The sequence below is a fragment of the Entelurus aequoreus genome, linkage group LG10 (genome assembly GCF_033978785.1).
Source record: "Entelurus aequoreus isolate RoL-2023_Sb linkage group LG10, RoL_Eaeq_v1.1, whole genome shotgun sequence".
Taxonomy (NCBI): Eukaryota; Metazoa; Chordata; class Actinopteri; order Syngnathiformes; family Syngnathidae; genus Entelurus; species Entelurus aequoreus.
The window spans coordinates 65,699,041-65,722,421 of NC_084740.1; the positions used below are offsets into that span (position 1 = coordinate 65,699,041).

At 42.0% G+C, this 23,381-nt stretch overlaps 1 protein-coding gene, 1 long non-coding RNA gene and 1 other non-coding gene across 3 annotated transcripts; all 3 read left to right on the forward strand.

Moving 5' to 3' along the window:
- Positions 1-1,796: 1,796 nt before the first annotated feature.
- Positions 1,797-18,032, forward strand: sestd1 (SEC14 and spectrin domains 1). Its single transcript, XM_062061438.1, has 19 exons — positions 1,797-1,991; positions 2,260-2,332; positions 2,404-2,512; positions 2,589-2,679; positions 2,761-2,874; positions 5,556-5,669; positions 5,744-5,832; positions 8,384-8,439; positions 8,578-8,661; positions 11,425-11,582; positions 11,877-11,999; positions 12,066-12,260; positions 12,393-12,507; positions 16,231-16,393; positions 16,483-16,564; positions 16,681-16,803; positions 16,944-17,135; positions 17,202-17,305; positions 17,374-18,032. Exons 2-19 carry the CDS (start codon positions 2,260-2,262, stop codon positions 17,591-17,593), a joined length of 2,205 nt encoding a protein of 734 aa, XP_061917422.1. The 5' UTR covers positions 1,797-1,991; the 3' UTR covers positions 17,594-18,032.
- Positions 18,033-18,465: 433 nt separating this feature from the next.
- On the forward strand, positions 18,466-22,352 carry LOC133658063 (uncharacterized). The gene is made up of 3 exons (XR_009827392.1): positions 18,466-18,589; positions 21,538-21,710; positions 21,793-22,352. It is a non-coding gene; the product is annotated as an uncharacterized LOC133658063 (long non-coding RNA).
- Positions 18,933-19,041, forward strand: trnal-caa (transfer RNA leucine (anticodon CAA)). Its single transcript has 2 exons — positions 18,933-18,970; positions 18,996-19,041. It is a non-coding gene; the product is annotated as a tRNA-Leu (tRNA).
- Positions 22,353-23,381: the final 1,029 nt, after the last annotated feature.

The following is a 23,381-nucleotide window of genomic DNA, read 5'->3' on the forward strand; positions in this document are numbered from 1 at the left end:
ATTAAATAAAAATTAAATACATTTTTTTTTTAAATAGATTTTTTTAAAATGAGAATCGATTCTGAATCACACAACGTGAGAATCGCGATTCGAATTCAATCAATCAATTAATCAATGTTTATTTATATAGCCCTAAATCATGGGGCGAGGGTCACCACTTTGTCAACAAATGCGGGAGCAAATTGTTGAACAGTTTAAGAAAAACCTTTCTCAACCAGCTATTGCAAGGAATTTAGGGATTTCACCATCTACGGTCCTCAATATCATCAAAGGGTTCAGAGAATCTGGAGAAATCACTGCACGTAAGCAGCTAAGCTTCGATCCCTCAGGCTGTACTGCATCAACAAGCGACATCAGTGTGTAAAGGATATCACCACATGGGCTCAGGAACACTTCAGAAACCCACTGTCAGTAACTACAGTTGGTCGCTACATCTGTAAGTGCAAGTTAAAACTCTCCTATGCAAGGCGAAAACCGTTTATCAACAACACCCAGAAACGCCGTCGGCTTCGCTGGGCCTGAGCTCATCTAAGATGGACTGATACAAAGTGGAAAAGTGTTCTGTGGTCTGACGAGTACACATTTCAAATTGTTTTTGGAAACTGTGGATGTCGTGTCCTCCAGACCAAAGAGGAAAAGAACCATCCGGATTGTTATAGGCGCAAAGTTGAAAAGCCAGCATCTGTGATTGTATGGGGGTGTATTAGTGCCCAAGACATGGGTAATTTACACATCTGTGAAGGCGCCATTAATGCTGAAAGGTACATACAGGTTTTGGAGCAACATATGTTGCCATCCAAGCAACGTTACCATGGACGCCCCTGCTTATTTCAGCAAGACAATGCCAAGCCCCGTGTTACATCAACGTGGCTTCATAGTAAAAGAGTGCAGGTACTAGACTGGCCTGCCTGTAGTCCAGACCTGTCTCCCATTGAAAATGTGTGGCGCATTATGAAGCCTAAAATACCACAACGGAGACCCCCGGACTGTTGAACAACTTAAGCTGTACATCAAGCAAAAATGGGAAAGAATTCCACCTGAGAAGCTTCAAAAATGTGTCTCTCAGTTACCAAATGTTTACTGAGTGTTGTTAAAAGGAAAGGCCATGTAACACAGTGGTGAACATGCCCTTTCCCAACTACTTTGGCACGTGTTGCAGCCATGAAATTCTAAGTTAATTATTATTTGCAACAAAAAAAAAAGTTCATAAGTTTGAACATCAAATATCTTGTCTTTGTAGTGCATTCAATTGAATATGGGTTGAAAAGGATTTGCAAATCATTGTATTCCGTTTATATTTACATCTAACACAATTTCCCAACTCATATGGAAACGGGGTTTGTATATTAATATTAGTTTTGAGTTTACAAGATTAGAGAGTCAACATTCTTGTGCAGTGATTAGAAATAGCTAACAGTTTCATAATGTTCTCACAACAAGAGAGACATTGAGAAGACAGGCGCCACACACAGTGTGTGCACCTCAGGCAGATGAAAGGTCGAAGAGGCAGTTTCAAACAAAAGAGAGTGAACCTACTATATAGTATATTTAAGTGTATATTTGCTACTTGCTTGTATATTCACACAAACACCATGCTTTTAACATTCGTCCTTGATGTTGTGACGTGAGTGAAATCATTTAGATTTGTCACACGTATATAAATATTTATGAAACTGTACTTATATAAACACCTAATGTATACAATTAATCGTCAAATCACAGAAAATGTATTCGAGACTTTTATTTTGAAGAGCACTCAAACGGAAAACACGGTCCTCACTGGGCGCTTCTTCGCGCATGCGCAGAGCAGCGAACAGCAGTGCCGCCTGTTTCTGCCTCGCAGCTAGCAGAGCGGAGCCGCTAATCTTCGCCCTGTTGGATGCGGGGAAGAAAAAAAAAACGCCCAACATCTGGAGCGGAACCGCTGGAGCGACCAGAAACTTCCGGTAGACCGACAGAAGCCTGCAGGATGCCAAAGATCTGACTGAAAGGTAAAACAAAGACCATAACAGCTCGATAGTCGTTACCGATTGATCGCCGAGTTATCGATACGGAGACGGGAGGGTTCGGTTGCTCGTGAATGTAGGTCATTGTGTCTGTGGGCCGAGCTCAGCCGAAGCAAACCGAGTCCCATCGAAGACACTTGAATGATTATTTATACTTAAACTACAGTGATTAGGTCACTACAATGTTACTGTAGTTCTGGACTCTTGTGGACCTTCTTTTGTCAACTTCCGGTTCACTAATGTGTGTGGACAGATGTCTCAGCAAGTTAGCATGGAAGCCAGCAGCATCCTGCCCGTCCTCAACAAGAAGCTGGCCTTCTTGTCAGGTACACACACACACACATGTTTTAAACTAAAAGCGCACATTTTGTGACTATTCCCCGAAATTGTCTTTCAGGCGGCAAAGACCGGCGCAGTGGTCTGATCCTGACCATCCCCCTTGGCTCGGATCAGACCAGCATGGAGGAGCTGAGCGACACGCTGGACTATCTACTCAGCATCCCGAGGTACACACACACACACAGAGACAAGATTTCAGTCATTAAAGTGTAAAAAGAAGTTGTGCTCCGTGTGTGTTGTCAGTGACAAGTGTAAGGCGCGTGGTTTCACTGTCATCGTGGACGGCCGCAAGTCGCAGTGGAACACGGTCAAGACGGTGGTGCTCATGCTGCAGGTATGAGCGCACCCCCCCCCCCCCCACGGACATAAGCGCTAAAGTGCTACCATGGTAACAAAGTGTGGCCCCGCCTCGTAGAACGTCATCCCGGCCGAGGTGTCGCTGGTGTGCGTGGTGAAGCCCGATGAATTCTGGGATAAGAAAGTGACGCACTTCTGCTTCTGGAAGGAGAAAGACCGCCTGGGCTTTGAGGTCAGTCAGCAGCCAATCATCTTCACTCCTCACAGCTCCGCCCTCTAAGTCAGGGGTCCCCAAACGTTTTGACTCGGGGGGCCGCATTGGGTTAAAACAATTTGGCCGGGGGCCGGGCTGTATATATATATATATATATATATATATATATATATATATGTATATATATATATATATATATATATATATATATATATATATATATATATATATATATATATATATATATATATATATATATACATATATATATATATATATATATATATATATATATATATATATATATATATATATATATATATATATATATATATTATGTATATATATATATATAGATATATTTATATTAGATATATATAGCGCACCCCAAACGTTTTGACTCTGGGTTAAAACAATTTGGCCGGGGGCCGGGCTGTATATATATATATATATATATATATATATATACATATATATATATATATATATATATATATATATATACATACATACATATACATATGATATGTATATATTAGATATATATATATATTTTATATATATATATATCTATATCTATATATATATATATATATATTATGTATATATATATATAGATATATTTATATTAGATATGTATAGCGCACTTTCCGCGCGCACGATGATGTCACGATGATGCATTTTTAGACAATATAATTTGCCTGAGCGGCTAGGAGACACCGTGAGTAGCAAGCGGTACAAAGTGGATAAGAAAAGACAGAAAAAAATATTATTTTTAATTTTTAAATTTATTTTTTGACATTTGGGACTTCCCGCGGGCCTGATTTTGGACGCTGGCGGGCCGGATCCATAGTTTGGAGACCCCTGCTCTAAGTGGTCTTACGAAGTTGTTACTAGCTGCGTTTTTATAAATTGGATAATACACAATTGGTGCACATCTGTACTTGCGCTTCCTTTGAGTGCTCAAGGGCTGAACTCAAATGCAGTGCACTGGTGTTGCGGGCAAAATGGTTGCTACCCTTTATAGACGCCATCATGGCTACATTGCAGAAGGGGAGGGACTAACTGCAGTAAGTAAGTGCAATGACAGTACAGTGACTCTGACAGCACTACACCGTCACAGTCCGTGCACTCAGGAATTAAGTACACTTACGTTTAAGGAGTGTAGCGCTGGATGAAAACTGCACCGCATAAAAGAAGGTAAAACAAGTTGAATAAGATGGTAAAAGGTAAATAGAAGGTAATATAGGTGAATTAAAAGAAAAATAAGGTGACAAACACGTTTTTAAAAAAGGTAAATAGACGATAAAACAAGCTAAGTAGAAGGTAAAAAAAATAATGGTTGTAAATGAAAAGTAAAAGAAGGTAAATAAAATGTAAAAGTAGGTAAACAGAAGGTAAATTTAAAGTAAAATAAGAAATATAGAAGGTAATATAAGTAAATTAAAGGTCAAAGAGGACAAACAAAAGGTGAAATAAGGTAAATGGAAGGCAACAGTAGTAAAGAAAAGGCAAATATAAGCTACAATAAGGAATATAGAAGTTAAAATAAGTTATTTGTTGAAACTTGGACTATATAACCAACATATATAACCAACATATAAGTTGATTGTAAATTAGGGGCGGGACATGGATAAGCATTCTTGCTTTTTTCCCCGTATCCCTTTTCAGTGGGTGCCGTTGCATGTCTGTCAAATTATGAGTGATGAAGTGTTGCTATATATGTCTGTCTGCCGGAATAAATAAAAATAAATAAATATAATTTGAAGGTAAGATAAGGTAAATAAAAGGTCAAATGAGTTCAATAGTAAGTAAATAAAAGGTGAAAGAATGTAGTAGATTAAATAAAAGGTAAAAAGGGAATATAAAAGGTAAAATAAGTTTAATAGAAGGTAAAAGAAGTTAAATAATAGGTAAAAAAGGGAATAAAGAAGGTGGATAAAAGGGAAATACAAATGTAAAATCAGTTAACTTGAAGGTAAATAGAAGGTGAACTAAGTTAAATAGAAAGTAAACTAAGGTAAATAAAAGGTTAAAAGGAATATAGAAGGTAAAGAAACGGTGAAAGAAGGTGAATAAAAGGTAAAAATAGGTAAGTTAAAAAAAATAAAAGAGATAAAAAATGTAAAAGAAGATAAATAGAAGATGAAATAAAAGGTAAAAAAGGAATAAAAAGGGTAAAATAAGTTAAATAGAAGGTACAATAAGGTAAAAAAGGAATATAGAAGGTCAAATAAGTAAATAAAAGATGAAATAAGGTAAATAAAAGGTTAAAAAAAGAATATAGAAGGTAAAATAAGTTAAATAGAATGTAAAATAAGGTAAGTAGAAGGTAAACAGGAAATATAGAAGGTAAAATATGGTAAATACAAGCTAATGAAGGTTATGGCAAGTAAATTTAATTTGTTTCTTTCAACTATTTTCCCCAAAATTTGTTTTGAGGCTATAAAGTGTGTTTTATCCCAACAAACTAAGATTACTCGATTACTAAAATAATGGATAGCTGCAGCAGATCAGCACTCTACTTGAGACACAGCCTCCATGATCATTGTTAGGATTAAACCTTGTTTGTCGGTCATCGTCTCCTCCGCCCCCGGACCACACTCGTCGCCATGGTGACCCACTTCTCACCTAAATGGGCCACAGATCATCTCGGAAACGCAGCGCATTCAAGGTGTGACCTCTGCCTGTCCTGCCAGGTGATCCTGGTCTCGGCCAACAAGCTGACTCGCTACATCGAACCCTCCCAGCTGACGGACGACTTTGGGGGAAGTCTGGACTACGACCACAGCGACTGGCTCGGCAAGAGACTGGTCAGGAAGTTCCACTTTTCACACGTTCCATCCTTGTTGCCATGGCGACTGAACTCCCCCTGTGCGTGTGGCAGGTGTTTGAGAAGTTCACCAAGGAGTCGCAGTCGCTGCTGGACGAGCTGTCAATCATTAATGACGGGGACAAGAGCGCCGACAAAGACAAGTAGGTGCTTTGATGTGCGCCTGATGCCACTAAACTGCTTAGTCACATTACTGCTAACTGTGTTCGTCTTGTGAGCCTCCAACAAGTATTATTATCAGTGGGGCTCTGAAGAAAGGATACAAAAATTAAGAATGGCAACAAGAAAACATGCTAACGCTAAGCTATCTTGAAACTACAGACGTGTGGATGGAATGCCATAAAAGCAGAAAGTAAGCAGTTATTAAATAAAAACAAGGAGATAAATAAGAGTCGAGAGCAGTGGTTCTCACTCTTTTCACCAAGTACCACCTCAGAAAAAACTTGGCACTCCAAGTACCACCATAATGACAACATTAGAATACAGTAGTGTAGTAGACTTAAGTATTCATTAAGTACCACCATAATGACCAACATTAAAATACAGTAGTGTAGTAGACCTAGGTATTCATTAAGTACCACCATAATGACAACATTAAAATACAATAGTGTAGTAGACCTAAGTATTCATTAAGTACCACCATAATGACCCATATTAAAGGCCTACTGAAACCCACTACTACCGACCACGCAGTCTGATAGTTTATATATCAATGATGAAATCTTAACATTATAACACATGCCAATACGGCCGGGTTAACTTATAAAGTGACATTTTAAATTTGCCGCTAAACTTCCGGTTCGAAACGCCTCTGAGGATGACGTATGCGCGTGACGTAGCCCGGCGAACACGGGTATGCCTTCCACATTGAAGCCAATACGAAAAAGCTCTGTTTTCATTTCATAATTCCACAGTATTCTGGACATCTGTGTTCGTGAATCTGTTGCAATCATGTTCATTGCATTATGGAGAAGGAAGCTGAGCAAGCAAAGAAGAAAGTTGTCGGTGCGAAATGGACGTATTTTTCGAACGTAGTCAGCAACAACAGTACACAGCCGGCGCTTCTTTGTTTACATTCCCGAAAGATGCCGTCAAGATGGAAGAACTCGGATAACAGAGACTCTAACCAGGAGGACTTTTGACTTCGATACACAGACGCCTGTAGAGAACTGGGACAACACAGACTCTTACCAGGATTACTTTGATTTGGATGACAAAGACGCAGACGTGCTACTGTGAGTATGCAGCTTTGGCTTCTAAACATTTGATCGCTTGACCGTATGTGCGCAACTTTTTTTTGCGTATGTACGTAACTTTTTAAAAATATATAAGCTTTATGAACCTTGGGTTAGGTGAACGGTCTTTTGGGCTGAGTGATTGTGTGTGTTGATCAGGTGTTTGAATTGTATTGGCGTGTTCTATGGAGCTAGGAGCTAGCAGAGGAGCTAGGAGCTAGCGTAACAAACACGCAGGTGTTTTTATGCAGGATTAATTTGTGGCATATTAAATATAAGCCTGGTTGTGTTGTGGCTAATAGAGTATATATATGTCTTGTGTTTATTTACTGTTGTAGTCATTCCCAGCTGAATATCAGGTCACCCCCGGCTCTCACAGCATCTTCCCTATCTGAATAGCTTCAACTCCCCACTAGTCCTTCACTTGCACTTTACTCATCCACAAATCTTTCATCCTCGCTCAAATTAATGGGGAAATTGTCGCTTTCTCGGTCCGAATCTCTCTCACTTCATGCGGCCATCATTGTAAACAATAGGGAACTTTGCGTATATGTTCAACTGACTACGTCACGCTACTTCCGGTAGGGGCAAGCCTTTTTTTTATCAGATACCAAAAGTTGCAATCTTTGTCGTCGTTGTTCTATACTAAATCCTTTCAGCAAAAATATGGCAATATCGCGAAATGATCAAGTATGACACATAGAATAGATCTGCTATCCCCGTTTAAATTAAAAAAAATCATTTCAGTAGGCCTTTAAGATACAGTAGTGTAGTAGACCTAAGTAATTATTACTTAGGTCTACTACACTACTGTATCTTAGACCTAAGTAATTATTACTTAGGTCTACTACACTACTGTATCTTAGACCTAAGTAATTATTACTTAGGTCTACTACACTACTGTATCTTAATATGGGTCATTATGGTGATACTTCCGAGATGCTATTTGCTTGAGAAGCACTGATGTAGTCAATAGCACTCACCATAAATAAATCATGACATTTACAGTCAATATCATGGTATCAGCTGATCTCACTTGCGGGATGATTGGTATCGGAGTTGGCAATATAATCGCTGAGCAGAACACACCTGCTGCAAGTTAGAAGTGACGTTTCACAGCAGCAATGCACAAGCACTTAGAGCGGCACTTTTGTATCCCGTCCAAACAATGTGCATTTAAAGTTTATACACACGAGAACATTTTGGGGGAATTCATTCGTAAAACCACTCAGCTAAAAAAGCAGATTAATCAGAAAAAATGATCGATAGATAAATTCTGGAAATAATTGTCTGGTGCCGCCCTAATTTCTACTCATACTAGGGCCTTTCTTTTAGCATTTTACATGTAGTTTGGTGTGTGTGTGTGTGTGTGTGTGTGTGTGTGTGTGTGTGTGTGTGTGTGTGTGTGTGTGTGTGTGTGTGTGTGTGTGTGTGTGTGTGTGTGTGTGTGTGTGTGCAGGTCAGCTGACTGTGTCCTCCTGCCGTCCTTTGACCCAGAGACTGTCCTCCAGACTGGTGAATATGACTCTAACCTAATTAGAAGTGTGTGTGTGTGTGTGTGTATTAAAGGACTCTTTGTTGATGGTACCATCCTCCTCTTTACTCTCACAGTCAAACACACTTTCATCTCTTTTTTTATGCGTGTGTGTGTAGGTCACGAGCTGTTGTCCGAGCTGCAGCAGCGACGTTTTAACGGCTGTGAGGGAGGAGGCGGAGCAGGAGGACAAGGACAGGGAGGTGAGGAAGATGCCGCTCACATGCTAATGCTAGTTTGTTGTGGTTTAGCTCGTTCGGGTGTGTATTTCCAGCATGTAAACATTAAGGGCCTGATTTACTAAAATCCAAATACTTTGCACTAAACAGTGTGTGCGATCTTAAAGTAGCGTGTACTTATTAGTACTTATATGTACCGTATTTTTCGGACTATAAGTCGCAGTTTTTTTCATAGTTTGAACGGGGGTGCGACTTATACTCAGGAGCGACTTATGTGTGAAATTATTAACACATTACCGTAAAATATTAAATAATATTATTTAGCTTATTCACGTAAGAGACTAGATGTATAAGATTTCATGGGATTTAGCGATTAGGAGTGACAGATTGTTTGGTAAACGTATAGCATGTTCTATATGTTTAGTTATTTGAATGACTCTTACCATAATATGTTACGTTAACATACCAGGCACGTTTTCAGTTGGTTATTTATGCATCATATAACGTACACTTATTCAGCCTGTTGTTCACTATTCTTTATTTATTTTAAATTGCCTTTCAAATGTATATTCTTGGTGTTGGGTTTTATCAAATACATTTCCCCCAAAAATGCGACTTATACTCCAGTGCGACTTATATGTGTTTTTTTTCCTTCTTTATTATGCATTTTCGGCCGGTGCGACTTATACTCCGGAACGACTTACACTCTGAAAAATACGGTACGCATTTTACGGACTATAGAGCGCACCGGTATATAAGCCACACCCACTAAATTAATTGTATTTTTCTTCCAAGTATTAGCCGCACCAGACTATAAGTAGCAGATATGTACGTTGTGAAAAGAGTTATTTACACAGAACTATTCTGTAAGTTTTTATTTACGTACCTTAAGTGTTTCCAAACCGTGTCTGTAACACGGCAGTAAAACGGCTGATCAAACAAAAGAGAAGTCATCCTCATAGACCCACTCAGCTAAACAGACTCAATAACACCACGGTGACGTTTTGGTGAGTTTACTGAGGAATTTGTGAAACTGAAACAATGGGTTGGCATATTAGCTAATGCTAACAACACTAGAGACATTACATTACTATAGCATGCACAAATATTCATGAAAACACTCCAACAGACATCACACATGGGACGGGTTAGTAAGTAGGAATTGTTTGAGTTATCTTGTAAAACTTACAAACGTTGCTTGGAGCGACGAATGAAGAATCCTTTCAAGCAGAAATGCTATGGACGGTTTTACTTCCGGTTGAAGGCATTAAAACAGGCAGTACATTTTCACCTGTAGTGAGGGAACCTGTCCAAAAAAATGGCGCCACAGCACAAGCAATAACACACCATTCTCGTCCTCTGTTTGGGTTTCCTGAAAACTATTTAACACAAAACATTACGGTCGTTAGCCAAGAAAAATCCATAAATTAGCCACGTAGTTTTATAAGCTGCAGAGTGCAAAGCTTTGGAAAAAAGTAGCGGTTTATAGTATGGAATTTACGGTATTAGTGGGCGTTTGATCTCCTAAGACTGCGTGAGCATCTAAAAGGGGTGCAAACCGCCTTATTCAAATGAGGATTTTGCGTGTAATATACGGGGCATCACCATGGAGACACTCATTTACTGCACATCCGTGGCGTTTTGCTGTTTTCAAAAGGGCGGGAGACATCTACCACATTTTATGGGCATTTTTATATATATATATATCCATTCATACTGTATATAATTTTGATTAATTTTCTCGTTAAAAACACTCATTTTTAAAATGTGGCAACTTTCATTTATTTTGTAGTAGTAGCCACTTCCTTGTTCGTTTACAGAATCCGGTCAACTTTCTTTGTTTTCACTTCATCGGACTGTGCGTGCAAGTGACGTCGAGGCCACATTGGGACCTGTGTGATCATATTTGACTTACGGTGTAAACAAGTCAGCTGGAAAAAAACAGATTTCGAAAAAATCCGAACAAACTTTGCGAGTGCTATCAAGTGTGCACCCGTTTTAGTACGCACAAACCTTTAGTACAGTGATTCTCAAACTGTTGTACGCAGGCGCCATCTAGCGGTGCGCCAAAGAGTCACCTAATTAAATATTCGAACACAGTGTTACTGTTCAAACTGTGTGTAATGTTACAGTGGCCGATATTAAATACACTTGTTTTTAATGAATACTGCGAACTACTACGCTACTGTATTCTAATGTTGTCATTATGGTGGTACTTAATGAATACTTTGGTCTACTACACTACTGTATTTAATGTTGTCATTATGGTGGTACTTAATGAATACTTTGGTCTACTACACTACTGTATTTTAATGTTGTCATTATGGTGGTACTTAATGAATACTTTGGTCTACTACACTACTGTATTTAATGTTGTCATTATGGTGGTACTTAATGAATACTTTGGTCTACTACACTACTGTATTTTAATGTTGTCATTATGGTGGTACTTAATGAATACTTAAGTCTACTACACTACTGTATTTTAATGTTGTCATTATAGTGGTACTTGGAGAGCCAGGTGTTTTGAAATAAAGGTTTGAGAACCATTGCTTTAGTAAATCAGGCCCTATGTGAGGGCTTGTTATCAAAGTAGGTTGCTGCAGAACAAGATCAAATCCCCTGCGGTGTTTTCCCCGACATGCTGATCGGCCTGACTGAGCCGTGCTGGTTCCGGTCCAGATGAGCCATGGAGAGTCTCTCTGCCAACTGCCGACCGAAGCTCTTTAACGTGCCCCCTATGTTCCCGCGCCGCCCCGGATCTTATCGCCTTGTCTCCACCTCCAGGTCCGACGTGGCGGCCCATGGAGGAGGAGCTTCTGGCCCAGCCCCAGGTCATGAAGCTGCTGGACTCGCTCAGGGAGCAGTACACCCGCTACCAGGAGGTGTGTCGCCAACGCAACAAGCGCTCGCAGCTGGACGACATCCACGCCAAAGTCATGCAGGTGACACGCGGCCACTTCCTGTCACACACACACACACACACACACAAAGTGTGCAATCTTGGAGAGGAGCCTGGGGTTGCCATGGTAACCTCAGCATGTCGGTCGCTAGCCTGGAGGATTTGGGGGTAGGGGTGGCCTAGTTCTAGATAACACACGCATGTGTGTGTGTGTAAGACACTGCTGACCTGCCAAATACAATCACACACACACACACACACACACACACACACACACACACACACAAACACACACCAGACATCAGGAAGTGAAACCCTGCTCTCTGTGTCTCGCCAGGTGGTCACATGGTTGCAGGGTCCAGGCTCGGAGCTGCTAAAGACCCACCAGGCCATCGGAGACTCCATGCGAGCGGCACAAGCCCTGCAGCAGAAACACGAGGAGATCGAAAGCCAGCACAGCGTACGTCCACACACGCGCCCACACACACACACACACACGCACATATACTGACACGTGCACGCGCAGGAGTGGTTTGCCGTCTTCGTGGAGCTGAACCAGCAGATCGGCACCTTGCTCAGCGGCGGCGAGGAGGAGGAAGCGACCGAGCTGAAGGCGCTGCAGCAGCAGCTGAGCGACGTCTGCTACCAGCAGGCGGCACAACTGGAGAGCCGGCAGAACGTCCTGCAGGCGGCGCACGGCTTCCACGGCGCCGCACAGGAGGTGACCTAACTTAGCGCCAACTTTTGTCTTCGCTTAGCGTAGCTCACCTTATGCACCAAGGTGGTCCACTGACACTTCAAATGTGTGTGTGTGTGTGTGTGTGTGTGTGTGTGTGTGTGTGTCGTGCCCCAGCTGTCCCAGCAGCTAGATGGCTTACTGGGCATGCTCTGTGCGGACGTGGCGCCAGCGGACGGCTCTGCCATTCAGCAGAACCTCAAGCTGCTGGAGGAGAAGTTGCAGAGCGTAGGTTAGTACTTTTTCTAAAAAAAAAACAGCTGTGACGCCTGGAACGGAACGATATGGCTGAAAACTGTATCATGATATCAGTGTTTTGTATCGGTCAATATTGATAATTATTCATACTTTTATGATCTATCGAAAATATGGACCAGGAGAAAAACATACTCAGTGGCCTAGTGGTTAGAGTGTCCGCCCTGTGAGTTCAAACCCCGGCCGAGTCATACCAAAGACTATACAAATGGGACCCGTTACCTCCCTGCTTGGCACTCAGCATCAAGGGTTGGAATTGGGGGTTAAATCACCAAAAATGATTCCCGGGCGTGGCCACCGCTGCTGCTCACTGCTCCCTTCACCTCCCAGGGGGTGGTCAAGGGTGATGGGTCAAATGCAGAGAATCATTTCGCCACACCTAGTGTGTGTGTGACAATCATTGGTACTTTAACTTTAACTTAACTTAAAAAGACTCGTCTATCTGAAATGTCACCTTTCCTTTCCCTGCACTCACCACTAGTGGGCGCCTTGTACCCACTCATGTTATTCCGTGCTGAAGCCACCACATCAGACTCCCCGTGACACACAGGCGGAGAAAAGCCGACTTGTTGACAGACAACATGACTGATAACTTATTTGAAGAAGACAAAAACTCTTCTGACAACGTAGTTGCTGCGAAAACTTCACTTTTACTTCCGACTAATGCTGGAGAGAGTCTAATGTGATAGTTTCAGCACGGAATAACTTAAGTGGGTACGAGGCGCCCACTAGTGGTGAGTATAGGGAAATGAAAGGTGACGTTGCAGGCAGGCAAGTCTTTTTACACGTTCACATCGACGCACAGACACACAAAATCTTACACGGCAGAAGTTTTGCAAAAGTCACGTGTAAAAAGGAAACTGAATACACAGATGCATTTTTTTACATGCACATAGACTGAAATAGACTGATTTCTTTTTTTACACACACATAAATCGAAATAGGGACACACAAGTGAAAACATGCACGTGCGAATCTGATTACACACACATAGATTGAGATACAGATGCACAAAAATAACGCACAGACAAGTGAATCTGATTACACACACACACAGATTGGGTTACAGACACACAAATTAGTAGACGGAAATGTGAATCTGATTACACCCCAAAATGGATTAACTCGCTGGAATAAAAAAGACAATATAACATACATCCATAAATGTGGATGCATGTGAAAAAGTGCAATATATTTATCTGTACAGTAACCTATTTATTTATATATGCACCTTATTGCTTTTTTATCCTGCACTACCATGAGCTTATGTAACGAAATTTCGTTCTTATCTGTACTGTAAAGTTCAAATTTGAATGACAATAAAAAGGAAGTCTAAGTCTGAGTCTAGAGATTGAGGTCCCGTTTACACTAAGCCGGATAAGGTTATCCAGGGTAAATCACACCTAACCTTATCCGTGTCTACACACAACAACGCCACCGTTTAAGACCCGCGCCCCCCTCTGTCCGCCGGCGCAACGCGACCTAGTACGCATGCGCGGAAAATGCGCACGTCATAGTCACCTCCAGTGTTGCTTTGTGTGCACGTTCTTAAATGTAACTTATCTGAACAATATCCAGTGTTGTGGTATTTCAATTACCTGGAATCCAGTGTGCTGTGGGGCCCTATTGTAGTGAATCACACCTGAGCCATCATAAATTGATCAAATCTTTATTAGACACGTAAACAATGTGATACAGAACATTTAACATTAATCTAGGGATCTAGATATCTGGTCAGGACACTCCTCACTCTTTTGCCTTCACCTTCATTGTCCATTCCGTTTTTGGTGACTTTATATACTCTGGACCGAGACGTTGAGTCCGCGACATACATGGTGGACAATAACTGATACAGTCTGCTTGGCCAGTCCAAAAGCATTCGCGGTTTTCCTCGACGGCCAGGTAATACAAAGCACACGCTACCTTTTTTATCACATCCACGGGAGCCCACATTCTCGTTGACTCTCCTTTGACAAATGGACAAAGTTTTTAGCTAAGTAGAATCACAGCTGACCTGGACATTGGAAAGTTGTCTTGCCGTCTGAGAAGTGTTGTATCCCAAATAGCTGCAATCGCTTTCTCTTAAGGTATTCATGTGTGATTTCCACAAGCGTCTGTACATGTAGAAGAAGGAGAAACATGGGCATGTCTGGATGACTCGCCTTCATATTTCCAGTGGTTAGCTCCGAGCTTTATTATGAAGCTGGCTGTGGCGTGTTCTTTCTGACGTCACTTCCTGTGTAGGCGAGGTCTTTCTGGCGTCACTTCCTCTCCGAACTCAGTTTGTAAACGATCAATGAGTCCATACAGAGCTAAGAGCCGGAGATTTAAGAAATAGATGGCGCACTCACCCGTGTAAAAAAATATCCAAGGAGGGGAACCTTAAAACGATGATTTAGATTGGCCGAAACGGGGCTTAGGCTAAATAATTATTCGTTTAAGGGGTTAAACGACTAAGTGTAGACATAGCCTGAGATACAGACACACAAATTAGTAGACAGACATGTGAATCTGATTACAGACACAGATTGAGATACAGACACACAAATTACTACACGGACATGTGAATTTTATTACACACACACACACATATTGAGATACAGACACACAAATTAAAACATGGACGTGTGAATTTGATTACACATACACACCCACACACAGACTGAGATACAGACACACAAATTACTACACGGGCACACAAATCTGATTACACACACAGATTGAGATGGAGACACACAAATTAGTACACGGACACACAAATCTGATTACACACACACAGATTGAGATACAGACACACAAATTAGCACACGGACACGTGAATCAGGTTACAAACACACAGACTGAGAAACACACACACAAATTAGTACACGGACACGTGAATCTGATTAAACACACACACTGAGATATAGACACACAAATTAGTACACTGACACGTGAATCTGATTACACACACACAGATTGAGATACAGACACACAAATGAGTACACGGACATGTGAATCAGATTACACACACACAGACTGAGATACAGACACACAATATACTACACGGGCACACAAATGTGATTACACACACAGATTGAGATACAGACACACAAAATAGTACACAGACACACAAATCGGATTACACACACACAGACTGAAATACAGACACACAAATTAGTCCACGGACAAGTGAATCGAATTACACACACACAGACTGAGATACAGACACACAAATTAGTACACGGACACATGAATCGGATTACACATACACAGACTGAGATACAGACACACAAATTAGTCCACGGTTACGTGAATCGGATTACACACACACAGACTCAGATATAGACACACAAACTAGTACACGGACACACAAATCTTATTACACACAGATTGAGATATGCATTTGCAAATAGTTTTGCTACAACGATACTTTCATACTGTCACCTGATTGGCTGTTAGCGTGTCCCTCCCACTGATCAGTGATCCCTTCCTGTGTTACCAGAGAGTGTGTGCCTTTGTTCATGCAACCAACCTTGCTTCGCAACTTCCGGTTTCGTCTAAGAAAGAAATAAAATACATAAAAACATTTTATAGAACGCATTTTTTATTGATACGATTACGTGTCTGTCTATCGCGATTATATATCATTATCGTTTTATCGCCCAGCCCTAGTGACACCGCTTTCTGACGTTCCCTCCCCTCTTTGCTTTCCCCGCAGAGGCGGGGCTTGCCTCCCTGCGTGAGAAGGGGGCGCTCTTGTTGGAGCCCATGTGCGGCCAAGCGTCGTGGCCCCAGGACGAGGGCGAGAGTCCGGCGGGAGAACCGGACAACGTCCAGCAGATCCACGCCGTCATGGAGGAGATGCAGCTCCGCAAACAGAGGTCCCGCTCGCCTTCGTCCTCCTCTTGTGTAATAATGTGGACCAGGAGTGTCATATGTGTGTGTGTGTGTGTGTGTGTGTGTGTGTCAGGTGTGAGGACATGGTGGACGTGAGGAGGCTGAAGATGCTGCAGATGGTCCAGTTGTTCAAATGTGAAGAAGATGCTCTGCAGGTGGCAAGAAGACATCACATGACGCTTCCTTCACACGTGTGCGTCTTCTCATACACCTTTGTGTGTGTGTGTGTGTGTGTGTGTGTGTGTGTGTGTGTGTGTGTGTGTGTGTGTAGTCCGTGGAGTGGCTTGGCGAGCTGCTGGACGCCCTGTTGAAGACGCACGTGAGACTTGGCGACGACTCCCAGGAGACAAAGTCCATGATGGACAAACACAGGAAATTTGTGGACGTGGCTCAGGTGAGACAGGAAGTAGGCGAAAAGTGTCACATGGTCTGCCAGCGTCCTGTTAGCTCCGCCCACTCCGCCGCCAAGTGTCACTCCTTCAAGACCTTTCGAGACGTTTGACTCCCTCGCCCTTTCCTTCTCCTCTCCTGTAGAGCACGTACGACTACGGCCGCCAGCTGCTGCAGGCGACGGTGGTGTTGTGTCAGTCCCTGCGCTGCACCACGCGCTCGTCCGGCGACACGCTGCCCAGACTCAACCGCGTGTGGAAGCAGTTCAGCGTCAGCGCCGACGAGCGGCAGCACCGCTTGGAGCTCGCCCTCGACTTCCACGACGCTGCTGAGAGGGTGAGAGCTGCTAAAAGGGTCACCTCAACAACCTAGCTAGCTGCTAATTGCTAACGTGTGCGTCAGGTGTTACGGGAGCAGCATGTGGAGGCGGAGTCTCTGGATGACGTGGACTCGTCAGGGAAAACTCTTTTGGATAGACTGAGCATGCCCGTCGTCTTCCCTGATGGGTACGTGCATGGCTGTCTCTCACACACACACACACACACACTAAGCGGAGTTGCGTGTGCGCCATCAGGAGCGAGCAGTGCTTCGGGAGCCAGGGCGACGCGGCGGCGGCGGCCGAGTGCGTCAGGGAGCGCCTCCTGCTGGTGGAGGAGCGGCGGCAGGAGTCGGAGGTCTGCGAGCGGGGGGACGGGCTTCACGGGCTGGACGTCATCGGGGAAGAGCTGAGCGAAAAGGAGGAGGAGGAGGAGGAGGAGGAGCCACGGGTTGAGGCACCAGAGCAGGAGCGCTAAGCGGTTGTAAGACGGTTAGCTAACTGATGCTAACGGCTGCGTTTGTTCGCTTCCATAAAACGACCTCTTTCCCAGCATGCTCCTTGTTTTGACGGGAGGGTGGGGCTTGACCACGCCTCCTGCCTGTGTGCCCCCCCAACCACCTTCTTTTACTCATGAATGACGCCGGGCGCTCAGGAGGGGGTCAGCGTGGCCTTACTCGAGGAGCCACGACGTCTTAGTGACGGGGCGTTCGTGGGAATCAAACCTACGCCCCTCTCCGGCCCCTCCCTCACGGAACTGAGGTGAACTCCGGCCATTTGCTGGGCTGACATTTATTTATTTGCCTTTTTTGAAACCTACTCAAATGTTGAATGTGTCCACTTTGCCTGCTTGAGCTCCTCCCCTACATGAATATTCATGATGTTATTGTGTCATCAGAATAAAGATGCTTTTTTTTTAATACTTTTGTCTAAATTTGTTAACTTTGTCCATCCATCCATCCATTTTCTGCAGCTTGTCCCTTTCAGGGGGTGCTGGAGCCTGTTTTGATGAAAACATTTTTTCAACGCCCCCTGCTGGCAGTAGTCACTTACTTTCAAATAGGCAAAAAAATATTAAAAAATATTATACATGTATACATTTGTATACATATATTATCAACATTGCAGCCTTCTCTCTTGACATTGTGTCTTTTGGTTCTTGTACCTCCATCCTTGTTTTAAAAAAACCCAACATGTTTACAGTATGCGGCAGGCCTCTAAAAACAAGCATGTAAAACAAGGCTAAAACCAGTAATATGCTAAGTAGTTATATTTGTCTTTTTTGACTAAATCATTTCTACTTTTCTCCTTACATTTTGGGATTTTTTGCTCTTTTTTTTAAAGGCCCCATTTTTCTGTATTCTTAAATAATTTTAAATAAAATGATAGTATTTTTAAAAGAGGTCAATGGTCAATAAGAAACGAGCTGCTGGGCCACACTTTGGACACCCCTGTTTCAAACCAGCTAAAAAAGGTAAAAACAAGCTTATTGTACTATTTATACCGACTAGCAGATGTAAAACTTTTTTTTTTTTTACATTTTTAATCAACTATAAGAGGTTTATATAAAACAAAAACTGCTGAAACGTTAGCGGTTGCCGACAATGTTGACTTTTATCCCTAACATTAGCATTAGCGGCTAGAAGCTAACGAGAGTCAGGCCGTCCTTTTTCGTCGGCGAACGTTAAAAGGACGTGTTTAATAGTTGCTAGTCTTGTTCAAATGGTGACGGACTAAAGTAAGCGTAAAATGGTGTTTAAAAAGGAATACCCTAGGGTAGGGGTTAAAAGAGCACATACTCGGTGTATTCATCAGCTGTCAGGATGGCCGAGCGGTCTAAGGCGCCAGACTCAAGGTGACAAACCTTCCTCTGATGGGACTTCTGGTCTCCGAATGGAGGCGTGGGTTCGAATCCCACTTCTGACAGAACTTTTTCTTGATAAACACTAAATTCTCTCTTTACATCGCTTAATCACGAGGAGTACGACGAACCTCCTAATAATCTTCAATCATCTTATTTTGTAAACACACCAACAGTAGCATTATACTGTACACTATTGTTAGTGTGGAGTATTAGACTGATTACAACAGGACAGCCAATATAATCACATTCTACAGTAACACGATAAAAACCAAATCTATATAGCATTTTCAAACAAACTATTTTTAAATTTTTTTCATTTCATTTTTATTTCATTTTTATTTATCTCCTTCATTGATGTGCATCTTCGATCGATAGACAATTATACCTCAATTATTCAATTATACATTTACACACCAATGCCTGAGAAGGAGCAGGATGAAGAAAAATCTTATATTTTCCTGCCCCCTTCAACATAATACGTAGTCTTACTTAATGGATATCATATAAACCAACAATTACATCCAAATATAATGAAAAGTTCTATATATATGTATACAATATGTATATATATATGTATATGAGTACATCTATATATGTATATATATATACACTATGTATATATATGTATATGTAGACATGTGTCAGAAGTGCTACGGACAGTTTGGTTATGTTTGGGTTTTCCTGTGTTTGAAATCACTTCCTGTCCTGGTGCTCTTGTTTTGTCACTGTTTCCTGTTTGGTCTCTGTCATTTGCGGCACCTTTACTTTCTGCTCCATGTCCCGTCAGCACACCTGTCACCAGTTTAATTAGCTCTATTTAGTTCCACCTGAGTCCCTCCTTCAGTGCTTCATCATTATTCTTTTGACACTGAGGCGGACTGGACCGTTTTTTGGTCACAGTGAGTAATACTTTTGTCTTTGTCTTCAATTGTGTATTTTGCTGCTTTCATTGTGTGCTTTTGCTGCTTCCAATTGTGTATTTTGCTGCTTTGAAGTGTGTGCTTTTGCTGCTTTTCTATTGTGTTTGTGTTGCTTTGCTGTGACAGTTTGACCCCGCACTGCACATGTGTCAGGAACACAACATGAACAAACAACCCACATTCAATCACTTGAGTCAGTGACCAACATGCAGTTAACAAACAAATGACAAGCTGTCACTCACCGTGGCTCTCTACTGCTGGCTAAGAGAGTCAAGGTGGGCCTGAGTGTTTGATGCAGGTGAACACACCTGCCCTCACTGATTAGGCCCTAATTGGGCCAAACTATTGTTGTCAAAAGCTGGGTGTTAGAAGTACTATGTGAATACTTCTAGACTTGTGATGGTGTATTTACAAAAATATCTCTGTCCTGACCAGGAGCTCAGGGGCCGTACTTATCAAGCTTCTTAGAATTACTCCTAAGAAGTCTGCTAAGAGTTGACTTAAGAGTAAATAAATTCTTCGCTGAAAGCTGCACTTAAAAGTTAGTTATCAAGCGTCTTACTCACACTTTCAGCGAAGTGTAGGACTGAATCTTAAGTGTCACACTCAGAGCTGAATTACGACATTACTATGTGCCGTAAACGGAATTTTAGGTGACGTCATTTCTGTGTCCGTAGAAATGACCAATCACGGAAGGGAATCCGTTGTCTAAGAATAAAGAAATATCTTGTAAATATTGAAGTGGACAATGGGAGTGTATATTTTGACAATAAACTACAAAATAATACAAAACAAACTAGTCCCCGCCGGCGCTACCGCTCCCTCTCTTCTCTCGCCCACACACTCACTGACGTCACTCACCTCACGGCCACACACGTACGCTACTGTCATAGCATTTTCTTTCCAATTCATTAATTAGGCAACCAATTTGAAACTGGTGTGGGTGGCTCTATATATACTAGCCCACTGCAGACACATGCAGAAATCAACAAGGAATCGAAAAGTATTAAATCTGTGACAAAAATAATATCCGCTCTGTCTAAACGATACCGTTTGATCAGCTGCTCGCCATCAAACAAATCCAGAACATCGTTCCGCTCCCTGAATGTTCGCGCACGTCTCTCTCGCCTCAGTGCCATCCCCTGCTGGCAATTCCTAACCACTTAAGACACCTCTGAAGGTCTCTTAAATATCGTGGAGAGTAGGAGTGATTCTTAGACTTAAGAACGTTGATAAAAAGCTTTTATTCTTAAGTTTGAGAGTAGGACTAAATTTCGCAAATTCTCAGGACTTAAGTGTAAAATGGCACTCTAAGAAGCTTGATAAGTACGGCCCCAGGTCTCCATGCATCACCAAACATCTGCGGAGATGTTGGTGCTTGGTTTGTTGTTGTTGTTGTTGTTGTTCGCCTTTTGACACTTTGGGGTTGAAATAAATGCAAAGTGTTTACAACTGCGTGCTTTGCCATCCTTGGTTTGGAAGTCGGGTTTACAATGGTTACATTACCTTCACCTGAGGCGGGGTGTGACAGTTGCTCATTTTATATTGTGGGGGTGTGTGTTGCTGCTTTATAGATTTCAGTATTTTGGTCTTTGTCCTCTACAAGGTCAGTGTTTGGTTTTTGTCATTTTGGGGAAGGCGTGGCGCCGTTGGGTGAGTGGCCGTGCCAGCAACCTGAGGATTCCTGGTTCGATCCCCACCTTCTACCAACCGCGTCCTGACCGTTGTGTCCTTGAGCAAGACACTTCACCTTCTCCCGCCATCAGTGTGAATGTGGAAATGGTGTCAAAGCGCTTTTGAGTTCCTTGAAGGTAGAAAAGCACTGGCTCCCCGTTCCTCACCGGATCCACTTTTAAAATCCTCCTCCTCACCCATAAAGCCCTCCACAACCAGATCCCCTGCTACCTCACCGCCATACCCCTTCACGCAGCCTACGCTCCTCTGATGCCAACCTCCTCTCCCCCCCACTCCATAACCAAGGTCCGGACCTGGGGTGACAGAGCCTTCTCCATCGCTGCTCCCACCCTCTGGAACACTCTTCCCAAACCCATCCGTGACTTCCCAGACCTTCCCACTCTCAAAAGCCTTCTCAAAACACACCTTTTCAGGTCTGCTTTTAACCAATAATTAGTGTTCTGTGTCTTGTAATGTCCTGTCTTGTAGTTGTCCTGTATTATGTATTTTACAATGTACTGCTTTTATATTTACTGTATTTTATATTACTTTAAACTGTTTCATATTTCCATTTTTTCTCCTGTAAAGCGTCTGAGTGCTTTGAAAAGCGCTGTACTAAATCAAAATTATTATTATTATTATTATTATTATTATTATTATTATTAAAGCACTATAAAAGTATAACCCATTTATCTACAAGGTCAATGTTGTGTGGCTTTGGTCAAAGTCAATATGTGTTTGGGGTCTGGTCATTTACAAAGTCAATATGCAGTGGTCCTAGAAAGTTTGTTAGCTAAGGTGTTGTCTCTGTAGGGGGAGGGAGCGTTTCCCGGGACAGGCGGCAGGACGGGGAAGTGGGTGGGTGTAAGGAACAGTGTAACTAGGCCTGTCTCCACCTCATCGCTTGATGTTAGTTTGTCTAAATCAGGGGTGTCAAACTCATTTTAGATGGGGGGCCACATGGAGAAAAATCTACTCCCAAGTGGGCCGGACTGGTGAAATCACGGCACGATAACTTAAAAATAAAGACAACTTCAGTGAACAATGGGAGACCGGGCTTTCTGCTCCGCTGCTCCCAGTCTGTGGAACGCTCTCCCTGACCACCTGAGGGCACCACAGACTGTGGATGCTTTTAAAAAAGGCTTAAAACCCTTCTTTTTAAAAAAGCCTTTTTTTTTTTAGATATATGCATACTAGTTTTAGCTATTTGGCTGTTCTAGTTTTTTTTATTTTTTTATTATCTTTTTATTTTTTCTAATTTATTTATTTATTTTATTTTATTTTTTTAATACACTGTAGCACTTTGAGGTTGTTTACTCAATGTAAAGTGCTTTTTACAAATAAAATCTATTATTATTATTAAAAAAAATATATAAAAATCAAATTACAGGATGTTATTTATGTAGTTTGCGTACATCGTGTGGTATATATTTTTTATTTTTTTACATATGATAATCTAGAAAGACACAAATAATTGCTATTGTGACATCTAGTGGACACAATTAAAACAGCAGTTTCTTTCATTCAAAAATTTCGGCTCATTTTTATACTTAGTAAACTCATCCCGCGGGCCGGATAAAACCTGTTCACGGGCCTGATCCGGCCCACGGGCCTTACGTTTGACACCCCTGGTCTAAATTGTCAGACGATCGCGTCTCTGATGTCTCTTCTTTATCTGAACGTCGTCTTCTACTGCATTCAGCAACTTTGTCTCCATTGGAAGTAGGGCTGCAACTATTTATTTGATAATCGATTAATCTGTCTTATGACTTCGATTAATAATCGGGTAAAAGAGACAAACTACATTT

Bases quoted from the DNA above. Each gene is read 5' to 3' on its own strand.
- sestd1 (XM_062061438.1), top strand. From the start codon at position 2,260: ATGTCTCAGCAAGTTAGCATGGAAGCCAGCAGCATCCTGCCCGTCCTC. The intron at 5,833-8,383 runs GTAGGTGCTTTG...GTGTGTGTGCAG, and splicing joins AAGAGCGCCGACAAAGACAA to GTCAGCTGACTGTGTCCTCC. The intron at 16,804-16,943 runs GTGAGACAGGAA...CCTCTCCTGTAG, and splicing joins AATTTGTGGACGTGGCTCAG to AGCACGTACGACTACGGCCG.